The sequence below is a fragment of the Pseudorca crassidens genome, chromosome 7 (assembly GCF_039906515.1).
Source record: "Pseudorca crassidens isolate mPseCra1 chromosome 7, mPseCra1.hap1, whole genome shotgun sequence".
NCBI lineage: Eukaryota > Metazoa > Chordata > Mammalia > Artiodactyla > Delphinidae > Pseudorca > Pseudorca crassidens.
In genome coordinates, this window is record NC_090302.1 from 3988560 (window position 1) to 4003075 (window position 14516).

The window sequence follows — 14516 nt, forward strand, 5'->3', positions numbered from 1 at the left end:
ATGGAGGTAGGGTAACAATTCAGCTGGAAGCAGCTAAAATTGGAAGCTGCCCAAAAAGTTCCTTCATGCCCTTTGAGGGGTGTTCAGTCTCCTCTCTCACTCCTGGCAACCACTGATCTGCTGAAAGCATGCTTTTTCACGGTGGTGTAATAATTTTTCTTCTGTAGAATCTTCCTCTTTGGTTGGACCTTTCTTCTTTCTATTACAAGCTACGCTGAGTGTTGTCCATCTTGATGTGTGTCTATTTCCATAGGCTAAATTCTTAGAAGTGGAACTCTGGATCACATAACAGGACTCTTCAGACAATTCTTCAGATATCCTCATGGGCTTTCTCTCAGTTTGAGACTTGCTGCATTGTATTTCTGGTCTAGGGATGGATTAGAATCCTGAGGCTTTGATAGGAGACCTTAAGTCAGCCTCAGCTACCTGGCGGTTTCCAGGTCTCCCTCTTGTTTGATTACCTTTGTGCCAAAGGAGAGTTTCCCCTGGTGGCTGCTCTGCATAGTTTGTGTTCTCTTCTGAGGCTATGCCTGGTCTTTTGTTGATGGAATTTTTGTTTCGGACTAGTTTCTGATAACTTGATATAACCATTTTAAATAGGGAGGGTATAGGTTTGTAAAATGAATGGCTAATTCTTTATATCATAGTGCTGATTAGTACTTGGGCTGGCGCGGTTCTGCCTGTTCTTTGCTAGCCATAGTTCAGTGGCTGGCACTGAGTTAGCACTCTTCAGTATTTGATGGTTTGAATAAATGGATTATAACGTGCACTTCTTGACTTTCGTTGCCTTTCACAGGTGGAAGAGATTAGAAACACATGATGTTGTCATAGAATGTGCCAAAATCTCTCTGGACCCTACAGAAGCCTCATATGAAGATGGCTATTCTGTGTCTCACCAAATCTCAGCCCGTTTTCCTCATCGTTCAGCCGATGTCACCGCCAGCTCTTATGTTGACACACAGAATAGCTATGGTAAAAAGTGACTTTGGTACTTATCTGCTTTACAACTTTGTCTCTAGAAAGCATTGTTTATTTTTGTTGAGTTTTTTTCCCTTTCCTAGAATAAGACTTAGGTCAGCTCCTAGGAACTATTTCCCAAATATTTAAAATTTGAATTTGGCTCCATTTTCCCCTAAGTTTAATTTACAGTCCCATGTCCTTGATCTCCTTCTTGATAGTATGTCAACAGACTTGGGATGTGTCAACACTTAACAAAGAAAATGGATTAAAGGATTTGGCTTCTAGGCTCCAGCTCATAAAGGAATCTTAGATTTTTTCAGACACTTTTAGTGAGGCCCTCTGGGCTGTCACATTGACACAGTTTTGAATGAACCTGGACAATTCAGAACTGGATTCATGTAAAAGTCTAGGCTTATCTATAGGTAGCACCCAGCGAAGTTGTCATACAGGTTGTGCTTTTTCAAGTTATCCTAAAGCTTAACTAGACATCAAACCTTACTAAACTTTATTTCCAAAGGGTATTTAAAGAGGCTTTTAAATGATCAAATGGTCTCGAGGACCGTAATTCTTTATCAGGATAATCTGAAGCCACACGCTGACCCCCTGTGTTCTTTCCCTTCCATTGTAGGCAGTGCTACTTCTACCCCTCACTCCACTTCTCGGCTGATGTTGTTAAACACGCCAGGGCAGCTACCTCAGACTCTGAGTTCCCTGTCGACACGGCTGTTAACTGAGCCGCCACAAGTATGGTGTCAAATAGTGTGCCTGCTTTCTTCTCTGCTTGCTGGTGAAGCTGACCATTTGGGTCAGGATTTAGCCTATGGTTGGGAAAATCTCTCACTGCTCATTTCAGGAGTTAGTTTTTAAGGATGCATGACATTTGCAAGAAAAGTTACTGTTGCCACTTGGCTTTCTCTTGGAGTCTAGACTTACAAAATGCAATGTGTCTCTTGATAAGGCTTTAATAAGATGCCTTTTTCCAGTTGAAAGGCTAAGTTTAAGATCATTGATCATGGACTTAAAACTCGGGAGGCGTAGCTGTTCGTTCCTCATCGCTGACCTGCCTTATTAACTTCTAGGCTACTCTTTGGAGCCCATCTGTGGTTTGTGGGATGACCACTCCTCCAACTTCTCCTGGAAATGTCCCACCTGATTTGTCACACCCTTACAGTAAAGTCTTTGGTACAGCGGGTATGTATGTCTTAGGTTAGATTTGACTGGTTGGTTGGGGCTGGCCTTTTATGATAAGGAACTATCTCTTAGATCTAATAGTGAGTTTGAGAGCCATTTGTAGTAGTAAACCTATTTTTGACAATACAAACCCCTGGAGCTTTCACAACACATAAAGTGAACCTAAAAAAAAAAAAAAGACTGATCTAGATCCCCAGAAAGTTAACTCTAGCAGCTTTCTTTGCAGTAATAGTTAAGCGGAAACAAATTTGGCAGTTTTCCTAATTGTTTTACTTCCTCAAAGTGTGTATATTCTGCTCTTGTCTCTGAGCAGGTAGAAAAGGAACTCCTCTGGGAACCCCTGCAACCTCTCCTCCTCCAGCCCCACCCTGCCATTCGGACGACTACGTGCACATTTCACTCCCGCAGGCCATGGCCACAGCCCCCAAGAAGGTTTGCCTGGGCTCCTCTGCTGCCCTCCCCACCCCCCCGCCCGAGCACGGTGACGTGCTTCCAGCCTCACTTTGTGAAGCCTGTTATGCCAGATAGAAGTTTGACCTAAAATGTAATGGGTTTGAATCAGATCAATTCAAAATAGACTAACCCTGTATGGCCTTTATTTTGTTGAGGTAGAAAAAATAGACTAACCAGCAGCTCTCAGAGTGTGATCTGCTCACTGCAGGGGTCTCAAAACGCTTCAAGGGCATCTGCCAGGTCAGAACTCCTTTCTTAGTAATACTAAGTGGTTATTCGCCCTCTTTACCACATTGGCACTTACACTCATGGCACAGAAACAATGGTGGGTAAGAGGGCTGCCCCTTAGTACAGATCACACTCTCCTAGTAGGCATTGCATTCTTCTTCCTCGATGCGTTCTTTCAGTTTAACAGAAGAAAAGAAACAACAACAAAACAAACCTTGCGTATTCCATAGAAAGAACGCATATGTCTAATATTGTTTGTGATGAAGTAGGAAATAGACATCAAGCACCTGAGTGCGTACCGGTGTGTGGTGGCCACCACAAGCACTTGTGCCGTTATTTGAGCTAAGAGCTGAACTAGTTGCTTTTTTTCATGGAGCAGCAGTTTTGTTTGAAAGAACAACTGGTGACAAACTATGGTTACTCATACCTGAGTGTCTGGCAGGCAGTTAGCTTCTTAGATGACAAACTGGGTCTGTCACTTCAAGATAAACAACGGACGGTATTTGTTGCCAGTGATAAAAAGGTGAAACTAGAATATTAAAAAACTGATATCTGGCACCAAGAGCTTAATAGTTTCCCCAAGTCTTTTATGATGAGATTGAAAAGTCTTGGGAAGCTTGGTTAATAATTTGAGTTTTTGATATTGTATAATGAAATGTTGCCACACTTAGAAGATCTGCATACCTTGGTGACCCAGTATTCTACATGCCCAGTGTATATGTTATAGAATCACACGTAGGTAAAAGACGCATTTGGGGGACAAGGCAGACCAGTGGATCTCGACACGGTGTGAAGAGTGAATTGCCATGGTTCCAGATTCTGCACTGTAACTAACCTTGAAGAAACACCCCTTGTCAAGTTTTAGTGTAGTATCAAAGATGGCTATCCACAGTTATCTAAACAGTCTGTTTACTTTTTATAACTACTTATCTGTGGGCCCTAGAGTTTTCTTCATACACTTGAGCCAGAATAGCCTAGCAGCGAGCAGAGGCAGACATGAGAACCCAGCTTTCTTCCCCGAAGCCAGATGTGAAAGGGATTGCACAAATGTGAAGCAGCTTGACGCTTCTCACTAAACTTATTTTTATTTATCATAAAAATGTTATTTATGTTTACGTGTATTGGGTCGTTTTTTTTCGGCCGCGCCGCACATCTTGCGGGATCTTAGTTCCCTGACCAGGGATTGAACCTGCCCTCAGCAGTGAAAGCCGGAGTCCTAACCACTGGACCTCCAGGGAATTCCTGGGTTTGTTATTTTTAAGTGAATTAATAATTTTAAAATTCTGTTTTAGTTTGTAACATGATAACTATCAATAGGTATAACTACATAAACAAAGTCCTTGAGATTCTCAATAATTATTAAGAATAGGAAGGCATCCTGAGACCAAACAGTTTGAGAACCATGGGGCTAAACTTTAAACTCCGCTACAATATGCTAAAATTGTAGGTGTTTAGGATATTTCTCTAATATTAGAGAACATGTACACAATTTTCTGCCTTGTGATATAAGTGGTACCTGTCTTTTCAGGAAGAGAGAACAGATTCTGCAAGGCCCTGTCTACATAGACAACACCATCTTCCGAATGACAGAGGATTAGGTAAAACCTCGGGTAACAGGAGACCTTGCTTGGTTCTTGACGGGCTATGTGTGGAGACAGGGACATTCTGGAGCACCGCAAATCACTGAAGCCCAGAGATAATGAAACATAATTAATTCGAAAAACCAGCCTCATAACAACAGCCCCCAGAGCTCTTAAGTGCCTGTGTTTTGAGCTGGTCGAACTGTGGCTTTATCTGTTCTCCGAGATGTTAAGAACAGAGAGTTATATTTTCTGTGGGATTCTTTTTTGGTACCTTTAGTTAGATGATTGTCATATTTTGGCTTTCTGTGGTAGCTTTCTGTCTTCAGCAGAAGGAACCATAGTAGACCTATTCTGTTACAGTGGAAGCAGTTTCACAGTGACGGGGGTGACCAGTGTGTTTCTTTGTCTTTGTTTCTCTTCAGAAGAGCTACCTGGGAGCAAAGGGTCTGTCACTCTCAGTGATCTTCCAGGGTTTTTAGGTGACCTGGCTTCTGAAGAAGACAGTATTGAAAAAGATAAAGAAGAAGGTAACACGTGCGGGATCCTGGCCTTGCGTGGGATCGCTGCGAGTTGGTAAAGCCCTCGTTGTGCCCTAGTACCAGGATTTAGCGTCAACACACACAGGCTTGCTTGGTTTTTCTTCTCTTGGGGGAGGAGATGGGAGTTGTATTCTGAGTCCTGTGCCCAGTAAAGGGAGGCCACTGTTTATCTGTCCCTCTGGGGGGCCCAGGGCAGCGTGCAACCCCACACTGCCTGACCTTACCCAGGTTGGCCTGTTGACTGTGCTGTCTCTTCTCTCCCTCCCTGCTCGCAGCGGCAATATCTAAAGAACTCTCTGAGATCACAACAGCCGACGCCGAGCCCCTAGCTCCTCGCGGAGGCTTTGACTCTCCCTTCTACCGGGACAGTCTCCCGGGCTGCCCGCGGAAGACCCACTCAGCCGTCTCCAGTGCCCAGGGCACCGGTGCGAACCCTGAGCCTCTGAACTCCGCCCTGGACAGGCTGGGGCCTGACACCCCAAAGCAAGCCTTTACCCCCATAGACCTGCCCTGCGGAGGCGCCGAGGAGAGCCCTGCTGGGGACAGAGAGCGCCAGGCCTCTCTGGAGAGCAGCATCCTCACTCCCAGCCCTTTTAAAATTCCACCTCAGAGGGGAGTGGGGTTTGGCGGTGGGCAACCTCCCCCATACGATCATCTTTTTGAGGTGGCACTGCCAAAGACTGCCCGTCATTTTGTCAGCAAGAAGACGGAGGGACTGCTAAAGAAAGCAAAAGGGAACACGGAGGAGGACTTCATGCCCTCTGCCTCCCCCATGGAAGTGCTGGACAGACTGATACAGCAAGGGGCAGACGCGCACAGCAAGGAGCTCAGCAGGTGAGGCGCGGCAGCGCTGTTCTCTTTTCCTTTAAACGTTCCGTTTGATTATAAACTACAAGAAGCTGGTGGTTGGAAACAGGAATTATTCTTGTGCTCACCAGAGGCAGTTGGTTCGCTGTTTTGTCAGGCGTCCTTCTAGCCTGTTGCCTTTGACGTACATGAATGTGTGTATCCTCCACACAGGCGCGTTAAACTCAGGTAATTCCTTAGGTTACAGGCCATTTAAAAATGAGTCTTTTATATTGGGCTGTTTTGTGCCACTGTGCTGTGAAGAAGCTCAAATGCTTTCATCTTTGCTCTCTGAAAATTTGAGGATGAGGTTATGGTGTTCAAATAATATAGAAATAGTGGTCACGAAGTCTCCTTCTCCAGCTGCAGATTTGTTGTTGTTTTGTTTTGGTAACATAGTCCATTAGATGGAAGGTAAACACCGTCAGCATTTCAATGCAAGTTCATGGCAGCCTGCCCCTGCTCACATGGGTTAAGAACCTGCCAGAGAGCACTGTTCTCACCCCTTCTTTATTACACTTTTAAAGGTGATCTAGAGAAAGAATAAGGGAATCACTAGTCCACAGTGATGCCATTTCTAAACAGGCTCTTGGGGAATGCTAGTTTAAATTTTTCTTCTGTAGAATAACCTAAGGTGGAATTTGACAGATTAATGTTTATGATCCCTTTTTGAATGAAGTTTAGTGTAATAGACTCAGGTAAATTACCTGCTTTTTCCTTAACCTTGGGTGACAGTAGCTTCTCAACAGAGAGGGTTGAAAACAGCTCTCAGTGTGTTTGATCACTCAGTTGCCTTGGAGAGCTGACCAAAGTTCAGAGGCTACAGTATGAGCTCCGAGTTAGGGCCTTTCCACTCTGGAAACTTGGTGGTGCTTAATGGGGGCCCCTTCCATCAGCTATAAGGCCCCTCCTCTTACCCCAGGTGGACTTTGTGTTTGAAACTTTCTCATGCCTGTGCACTTGTGACCACAAGGAAGTGACTTAATGTTGCTGCAATTAAAAGTCCAGTTAAATTTTTCTAGGTAAGATCTGTAACTTTCTCACTCAAAAACTTTTTTTTCCTAGGTTGTCTTTACCCAGCAAGTCTGTCGACTGGACCCACTTCGGAGGTAAAGTTGTTACTTTAGCTCCAAATCCAGCCCATAGAGATCCTGCTTTGTTGCCTTTTCTGTCCTTGAAGGAGGCGCCCTATAGGAAACATCTCCCCTTCCCTACTGCTCCAGCTGGGTTATCTGCTTGGGTACAGAGTCTCTCACGTGTTGCAAAGTCAGCATTTCCTATTTTTGAAAAGTGGCAAGTACCACGTGCTTGAGAACAGAAGTGCAAAGAGGCAGGCCTCATGCCAGCCTTCCCTAGAAAAGATCCAAGTGAAGTGAGTGGTGCTGGGACAGTTCTTGAGCGATAACCTACCAAGAAGCAAGAAATGGAGTCATAGATAGATAGATAGATAGATAGATAGATAGATAGCAGATTTGTGGGGAAAAACACTTGGAGCTCTCAAAGAGCCATCCTACATTGTACCCCTGTGCGTTCCTTTAAAAGGAAGATGGGTAGTAGGTACTGCCCCTCCCCCTTCCCCATTGAGTGACTGTGGCTGGAAACCAGGTGGTCGTTTGCAAAGTGAGTGACTTTGTTTCTTCAAGAATCGTGTTTCTTAAGCTAACAAACCGCTGGCTGGGGCTTGACTGACCGCTGTGTAAAAGGCGTCTCTGCCACCCTCCCTCTGCTTTACAATCAGGCTCCGCTCCCTCAGATGAGACCCGCTCCCTCCGTAACCAGTTGCTTTTACTGCACAACCAGTTACTCTATGAGCGTTTTAAGAGGCAGCAGCACGCGCTTCGGAACAGGCGGCTCCTGCGCAAGGTGACCAGGGCAGCCGCTCTGGAGGAGCACAACGCTGCCATGGTGAGCACCTCGGGGCCCGGGCGGGGGTCGAGGCCAGAGCTCTCCATCCTGGCTCTGCCCGCTCGTGCGGCTTGGGGCAGGTCACTTCGTCTCTGAGGTTAATATGTGAACGGCCACATCCCTGAATTCCCTTGCAGCTCTTCTAATCCACGGGGACAAGTGATTTTTTTGTGTCTGTTGGTCTGTAATTGGCTATGATGATAACAGAGGCAAAGGTGATTTTGTTTCTCCAAATGTAAAACCGGCTCTCCTGAAGCAGTTTTATGGCAGAAACTTGGAGGGCAGTTAAGCCAGTCAGACCTGGAGAGTGACCTTGGCTCTAACACTCATTACCTTAGGAAAGTCATTTAGCCTCTGGAGGCCTCTGTTACCCATTCTGTAAAATGAGAATAATAATAGCAGCATCTACTTTCTAACTGTGGTGGTTAAAAAAACCGTGTCAGTAAGCATTTGCGCATTGCTGGTGCAAGGTAAGCGTTCAGTCAGTGTTCCTCACTTGAGCGACCTTGGCCAGTACCAGCACTTACTTCATTGCTGGTGCTTAGGACTTTTGAAAGTATCAGGAGCAAGTTGATCGCTGAGAAAAGTCCTTTAAGCAACTTTTGATCCATTTGCTAATGTGGAATTTGGAAACCCTTGCCCAAAAGCCAAGTTAGACAGCAGTGAGCTGTCAGATTCTGGGCCTGTGGTTAGCTCGTGCCTGTTCAGATGAAGTGTCTGCAGCATGCATTGAACTTGAGGGTCACTGCCCGTGCTGGAAGGCAGCTAAAATGATGGCCTCTTTGGTCTCTGCTAGAAAGACCAGTTGAAGTTACAAGAGAAAGACATCCAGATATGGAAGGTTAGTCTGCAGAAAGAACAAGCCAGATACAGTCAGCTTCAGGAGCAGCGAGACACGGTGGTCACCCAGCTCCACAGCCAGATCAGACAGCTTCAGCATGACCGGGAGGAGTTCTACAACCAGAGCCAGGAGTTACAGGTACGCGCTGCGGCGCCCGGCAGAGGCCGCCAGGAAAGGGCGGGAAGGCACCTGATTCAGCTCTGAAATCGTGGCACGTAGATTTCACGTCAGGTACATTTTATTTAGGGCAGAGGGTCCCCAGCTTTCTGGGTTCACGGTTCTGTCGGCATTTCATTAATTTTTTCCTGGTACTCCACAGCCAAAAGAAACATCTAACAGTTCTGCCTAGTAAGTAGATCCAGACAACTTAGGATTTAGGTCCTAATGACTTAGTAGCTGTTAGAAAATAATACACATACTTTTTTTTCAATTTTCAATCTCATTTTTGAGTGACCATGGTCACTTACAAATGCGGTGTGTGTACCTGTTGGGCACTGCCGAGTCTCAGACCTTGGAATCAGATGAGACACTGACGCCCTCAATTCCTGTTTCACATTGGTTTTCTCATGGTGATGTTTATCACAGCAACCGCGTACAAGCCCAGCTTTGCAAAGATAATACGTGTTCCACAGGCACGTAGAGCACCTGATAACTGAAACGCTGAGCTCCCTCTAGCTAGTAGTTCACATCATGACCAGTAGATGTCGCTGTGTTTCCCTCGAAATTTAAAACTAGCCCCACAGCGCCTCTGTGAGCCTGCTGTGTAGCCCCAGGGCTCTTTGGTGCAGTTTGGGAACTGCAGATTTAATAAGCGCTTTTTTGTTTTTCCTTTTGATAATCAGTCAGAAACTCAGAAATTAACTATAACTTACTTTTTAAAGCTAAGTTAGTTTTAAGCCTGATGGCCCAAGAATAGTAGAGCAACAGAGGCACGAGGCTTTCCCGGTTCTCTGTGGGCCGATGGCCAGGTGCACCCGTGGCCTGGCCTGCTGGCACCCTGTAACTTCCTGGCATGTCTCCTTGGGCAGACGAAGCTGGAGGACTGCAGGAACATGATCGCGGAGCTGCGCATAGAGCTGAAGAAGGCCAACAGCAAGGTGTGCCACACCGAGCTGCTGCTCAGCCAGGTGTCTCAGAAGGTAAGAGGCGAGCAAGCTGGGCCATGCTCACACCACTGCTGATGTCCTTCCTCCAGACAGGACACGTGTAGTACTCGTGTGTCTGTGTCAGGGCTTCCCAACAGGGAGTGATTCTGCTCCCCTCCCCCCAGGGGACATTGGGCAATATCTGGAGACATTTTTGGCTGACGTTTTTTGTTTTGTTTTGTGTTTTATTTATTTTTGGCTGCATTAGGTCTTCATTGCTATGCGTGGGCCCCCTTTAGCTGCAGTGAGCTGGGGCTACTCTTCGCTGTGGTGCGCGGGCTTCTCATTGCGGTGGCTTCTCTTGTGGCAGAGCATGGGCTCTAGGCATGCGGGCTTCAGTAGTTGTGGCACGCAGACTCAGTAGTTGTGGCTCACAGGCCCTAGAGCGCAGGCTCAGTAGTTGTGGCACATGGGCTTAGTTGCTCTGCGGCATGTGGGATCTTCCTGGACCAGGGCTCAAACCCATGTCCTCTTCATTGGCCGGCGGATTCTTAACCACTGCACCACCACTGGTTGACGTTTTTGATGCTACTGACATTGAGTGGGAGGGGCCGAGGTGCTCCTAAACATCAGACAGTGCATGGACGGCCCTGCAGCAGGGAACTACCTAGCCTGAGCCCTGGTCTGTGTGTATCCTGGGAACTTGTTCTTAATACTTCGTTCACATAAATGTGAAGAGTTCATTCAGGCTTTTGAGCTATGATCTTTCCCTCTTTGGAAGTCATTGCACTCATATGTAAATCACTTACTCAAGAACCTGTGGGTTTACTCCAGGGCTTTATCCCACTGGACCTAACGTCCCTGCTGTGGTGGTTGTGTACATACCCATCTCCTCGAGGTGCCCTGTGGGTGGCCAGTTTTGATGTGGAGCATTTGCGCCTCTTCCCCTTTGCATAGGGACAATTTTGAAGTACGTTTCTGTCCATTTTTGTTGCCCTTGTATCCCTTCCTCCCCACCAGCCGTTTTGGTGTGGCCTTTGAAACCATGGGGCTTGTTTACACTGACTCAGCCCTGAAATAGTGTGCTCCTAGCTGGTTCCCTGTTGAATGTCCATTTGCTAGCTTTGTGTCGTCAGATCTTTCACTTTGCTTGTTTCTGTGTTTTTGTTAGCTCTCAAATAGTGAGTCGGTCCAACAGCAGATGGAGTTCTTGAACAGGCAGCTGTTGGTTCTCGGGGAAGTCAACGAGCTGTATTTGGAACAACTGCAGAACAAGCATTCAGACACCACAAAGGTATGTGGGCTTGAGGAACCAGACCCTACCTGGGACGCTGTTAGGACCCAGGCAATATGTCTATGGCACAGCACAGAGAATGGCTTATGAATTGTTTCCTGAAAGATGGCGTGGCAGACCTAATGTCATTTCCATCTCTCCCTGGTCTGGCAACACAGGCACTTTTCATCTGTCACACAAACTTGTTTCCCTTAGTTGGGTTGCTTTGAAATTAAATCAGTTATATGTGAAAGCACATAATGGTAATTGGTACAGACTAGGTGATAAAAGTGTTTTTCTTCTTTTTTTTTCTTTTTCTTTCTTTTTTTTTTTTTTGGCCATACCGCGTGGCATACGGGATCTTAGTTCCCTGTCCAGGAATCAGACCTGTGCCCCCTGCAGTGGAAGCGTGGAGTCTTAACCACTGGACCACCAGGGAAGTCCCAAAAGTGTTTTCCTTCTCTTACCCATGCCTCCGTCTTTAAAGAGAGAGAGACAGGCTAACAGATAAAGAAAAAGGATGGGGAGCCAATTCTGTTTAGCATATAACTCTCTGGGCTGTGGGTTTATACTGCTAGAAATATTTTTTTTCTTCGTAATGTTGAATTTGATTTCAGCAGATGGTGGTTCAGGCCTGGCAACAAGGCCAGTGTCGGGATGATCTTACGTTAATTAGTGCCTTACCAGTGGTGTTGAGGCAGAAGTTTCATGTCACTTTATAAATAGCCTCGGGTAATGTTGGTGAATGAATTGGGAATGGAATTTTAAGAATAAATGCTTAGATGCTTCCTGTCACTAACTTCTTCATCACACACAGGCTTTCTTTTTAGGATTTCTTGGGCTTTTGCTTTGTAAAGCTTTGTTTTCTTTTCCCTTGGCCAAATGTAGGGAGTAGTCTTAGAATCAGAGAGATGGAATTTTCATAATAGTTATTCTTATTTCTCAGCTTCTCTCAACTCTCAGATTCAGATTCCCTTTAGAAGGATGTTAAATGTGGAACTTTCTCTAGAAACCAGCTCTCATTAATTTTGGAAGTATAATGGCCTCAGAAAAAGAAAGAAGGGAAAAGAGACCTGAGGGACTAGAGAACCTCTGAAAAAGCTTACTTAAACACACTCCTAACTCTCCCGAGAGAAATGTGGATGGGTGCCACGGTGCTGTCTTTTGGTTGGAACACTTACCCCCTTGGGACCTCAAGCAAGCCACCTGACCTCTTTGGGCCTGGCTTCACAGTTCATAAAATGCGCATGGTGATACTGACTTGCAACCTTCAGCTGTAAGCAGCAACAAAAAAAGACTTCACCAGCTTAGCCATAAAGAGTTTCATTATATCTCTTGACAAGAAGTCCCGAGGCAGGTGAGTTCCAGGTTGGTCAAGTCAGCAGCTGAGGGACAGCAGCAAGGAGCCTCGTTCTTTCCCTTCTTCTGCACCACTCGACCTATCCTCTCAACCTTGTCTTTGGGCAGTCTGTGCTCCTGGTTGCAAAGTGTGTGCCACAGTGAACACTGTCACAGGTAGATGTCATGATGTCCCCTGGAGGAGGAGAGCATCGCCTCCTGCAGGTCTCTGTCATTAAGGAAACCTTTCCCAGGAACTCTCCACCAGACCTCCCACCCTTGTTATTGGCCACGATTATGTCATGTGTCCATCCCTAGCTAGCCATGGCTTTGAACCTGTGTTTGGACCTGGAGCTGGGCTTCCTCTTGGTCAGTCAAGTAGGGGACGAGGAATGGGTATCTGAGCATCAGGTGGGGAATGGCTGGTAGGTACTGGGTGTAGCCCCTCTTACATGGCTGTGAGAGTTAGTGATAGTGCATAGATGTTCCTAGTTCAGTGCTTTGTTTGATTCTCCATAAGTACTTACTGTCGTTTCCGACAAGAGTTCAGTTTGTTTACCTAACCTATGCCGAAGCCTGGAGCCATCAGGCATAGCTGGAGCGGCCGCATTATCTGGTCCCAGTCCTGAGCTTAACTCGATCCCGTTCTGACCGAGGAAGCGTTGGGCTTGCTGGCCATCTTCGAGGTGGGGTGCCTTCAGGCAAGCTCATCTCCTTGCTCCGTATGGTTTATTATCTTTTTTAAAAAGACAAATGTATGGTAATTTCAAGTTTATGCATATTTTACCACAATAAAAAAGCCACACAACACAAACGTAGCATATACTTGTTAGAAGAGCATCCTTTCCACCTCTCTCTGAGCATAGCGCACACTTGCTGTTTCCATCGGTCAGCAGGCAGGTTGTCTTCCTGGCGTGATTGACAAACCTTGTCAGGGTACCTGGTCTGCAGATGTTCATTCCTGTTGCGTCTCTAGCTTTATCTTAGTTGGTATTAGGGGAGGGAGAAGAGTATAAAAGAAAACAAACAACCCATACTGCCACTGCGCCGGCCTACACCGCCACCACTCTGAACTGCACCTCCACTGCACTGAACTGCACCACCACTGTGCCGGCCCACGCCTCCACTGTGTTGAAATCATAACTGAATATTGGCGTGTTTTCAGAATGTGTGTGTTAACATAGTTGATCACACTATTCACGTGGCTTTATAATCTGCTTTTTTATCTTTTACTGATACAAATAATTTTAAAAATCTTATTAAATAGAAGATGTACTTTAATTTACTTTCTTGACGTTAGACTTCATAGTTTCTAGTTTTTTGCTATTCTGAATATGCTGTGCTGATTATTTTTGTGCCCAAATGTCTATTCATGTTTCAAATGATTTCCTAAGGGATAGATTTCAGGGAAGGATTAGTAGGTACTTACTGCCAGCCTACTTTCCAGAAAGTTGTACTAGTTTCTATTTCCACTAGCAATATACTAATAAAGTACCTTCTCAGTGTTTGTTACATTGATGTTTCAAAGTGGATATGGCATGTTCATTTTTTAAAAGTACTAACTCCAATTCCTTTTTTGTTTGTTTGTTTTGTTTTGTTATCAGGAAGTAGAAATGATGAAAACTGCATATCGGAAAGAACTAGAAAAAAACAGAAGCCATGTTCTCCAGCAGAATCAGAGGCTGGATACTGCTCAAAAACGGATTTTGGAACTGGAATCTCATCTAGCCAAGAAAGACCACCTTCTTTTGGAACAGAAAAAATATTTAGAGGATGTCAAACTCCAGGCAAGGTAACTTTCAGGGGGAAAGGTTTTTGCTGTGATGTATTTAAGTAGAACTTCCCACATTCTGGGGTGGTCTGTATCTTTCAGAGGACAGCTGCAGGCCGCAGAGAGCAGGTATGAAGCTCAGAAGAGGATCACCCAAGTGTTTGAATTGGAGATCTTAGATTTATACGGCAGGTTGGAGAAGGATGGCCTCCTGAAAAAACTTGAAGAAGAAAAAACAGAAGCAGCCGAAGCGGCGGAAGAAAGGTAGGAGCAAAGAGTCGGCAGCCATGGCCTCATCGTGAGGCTGCCGCTGACAGAGCAGGGAGGCATCGCGTGGTGGTAGCAGCGGTCCCAGCCTGACAAGGCGAGCCTGCAGCTCTCAGCTGCATCCCTCAGAGCACCCAGCCACCCTTCTGAGTTCCTTGTCCTGGGGCCCGAGGCACTTGATAATGGTCCTGGGAGGCGTTCCTATTTAAGATCGCCATCTGATATCCCTGGTTGTG

At 45.8% G+C, this 14516-nt stretch overlaps 1 protein-coding gene across 4 annotated transcripts in view; it reads left to right on the forward strand.

Annotated features, from left to right (window-relative positions):
- Window positions 1-14516, forward strand: part of TSC1 (TSC complex subunit 1) — a 48944-nt gene that overhangs the window by 28767 nt on the left and 5661 nt on the right. For all 4 annotated transcript variants that reach the window (XM_067742857.1, XM_067742855.1, XM_067742856.1 and 1 more), the window contains 14 exons: window positions 797-972; window positions 1589-1704; window positions 2040-2151; window positions 2465-2583; window positions 4361-4430; window positions 4838-4942; window positions 5230-5788; window positions 6866-6909; window positions 7539-7705; window positions 8502-8684; window positions 9575-9685; window positions 10803-10925; window positions 13847-14034; window positions 14116-14277. In XM_067742857.1, coding sequence (XP_067598958.1) covers window positions 797-972; window positions 1589-1704; window positions 2040-2151; window positions 2465-2583; window positions 4361-4430; window positions 4838-4942; window positions 5230-5788; window positions 6866-6909; window positions 7539-7705; window positions 8502-8684; window positions 9575-9685; window positions 10803-10925; window positions 13847-14034; window positions 14116-14277 — 2235 coding nt within the window. The remainder of the gene's footprint in view (window positions 1-796; window positions 973-1588; window positions 1705-2039; window positions 2152-2464; window positions 2584-4360; window positions 4431-4837; window positions 4943-5229; window positions 5789-6865; window positions 6910-7538; window positions 7706-8501; window positions 8685-9574; window positions 9686-10802; window positions 10926-13846; window positions 14035-14115; window positions 14278-14516) is intronic.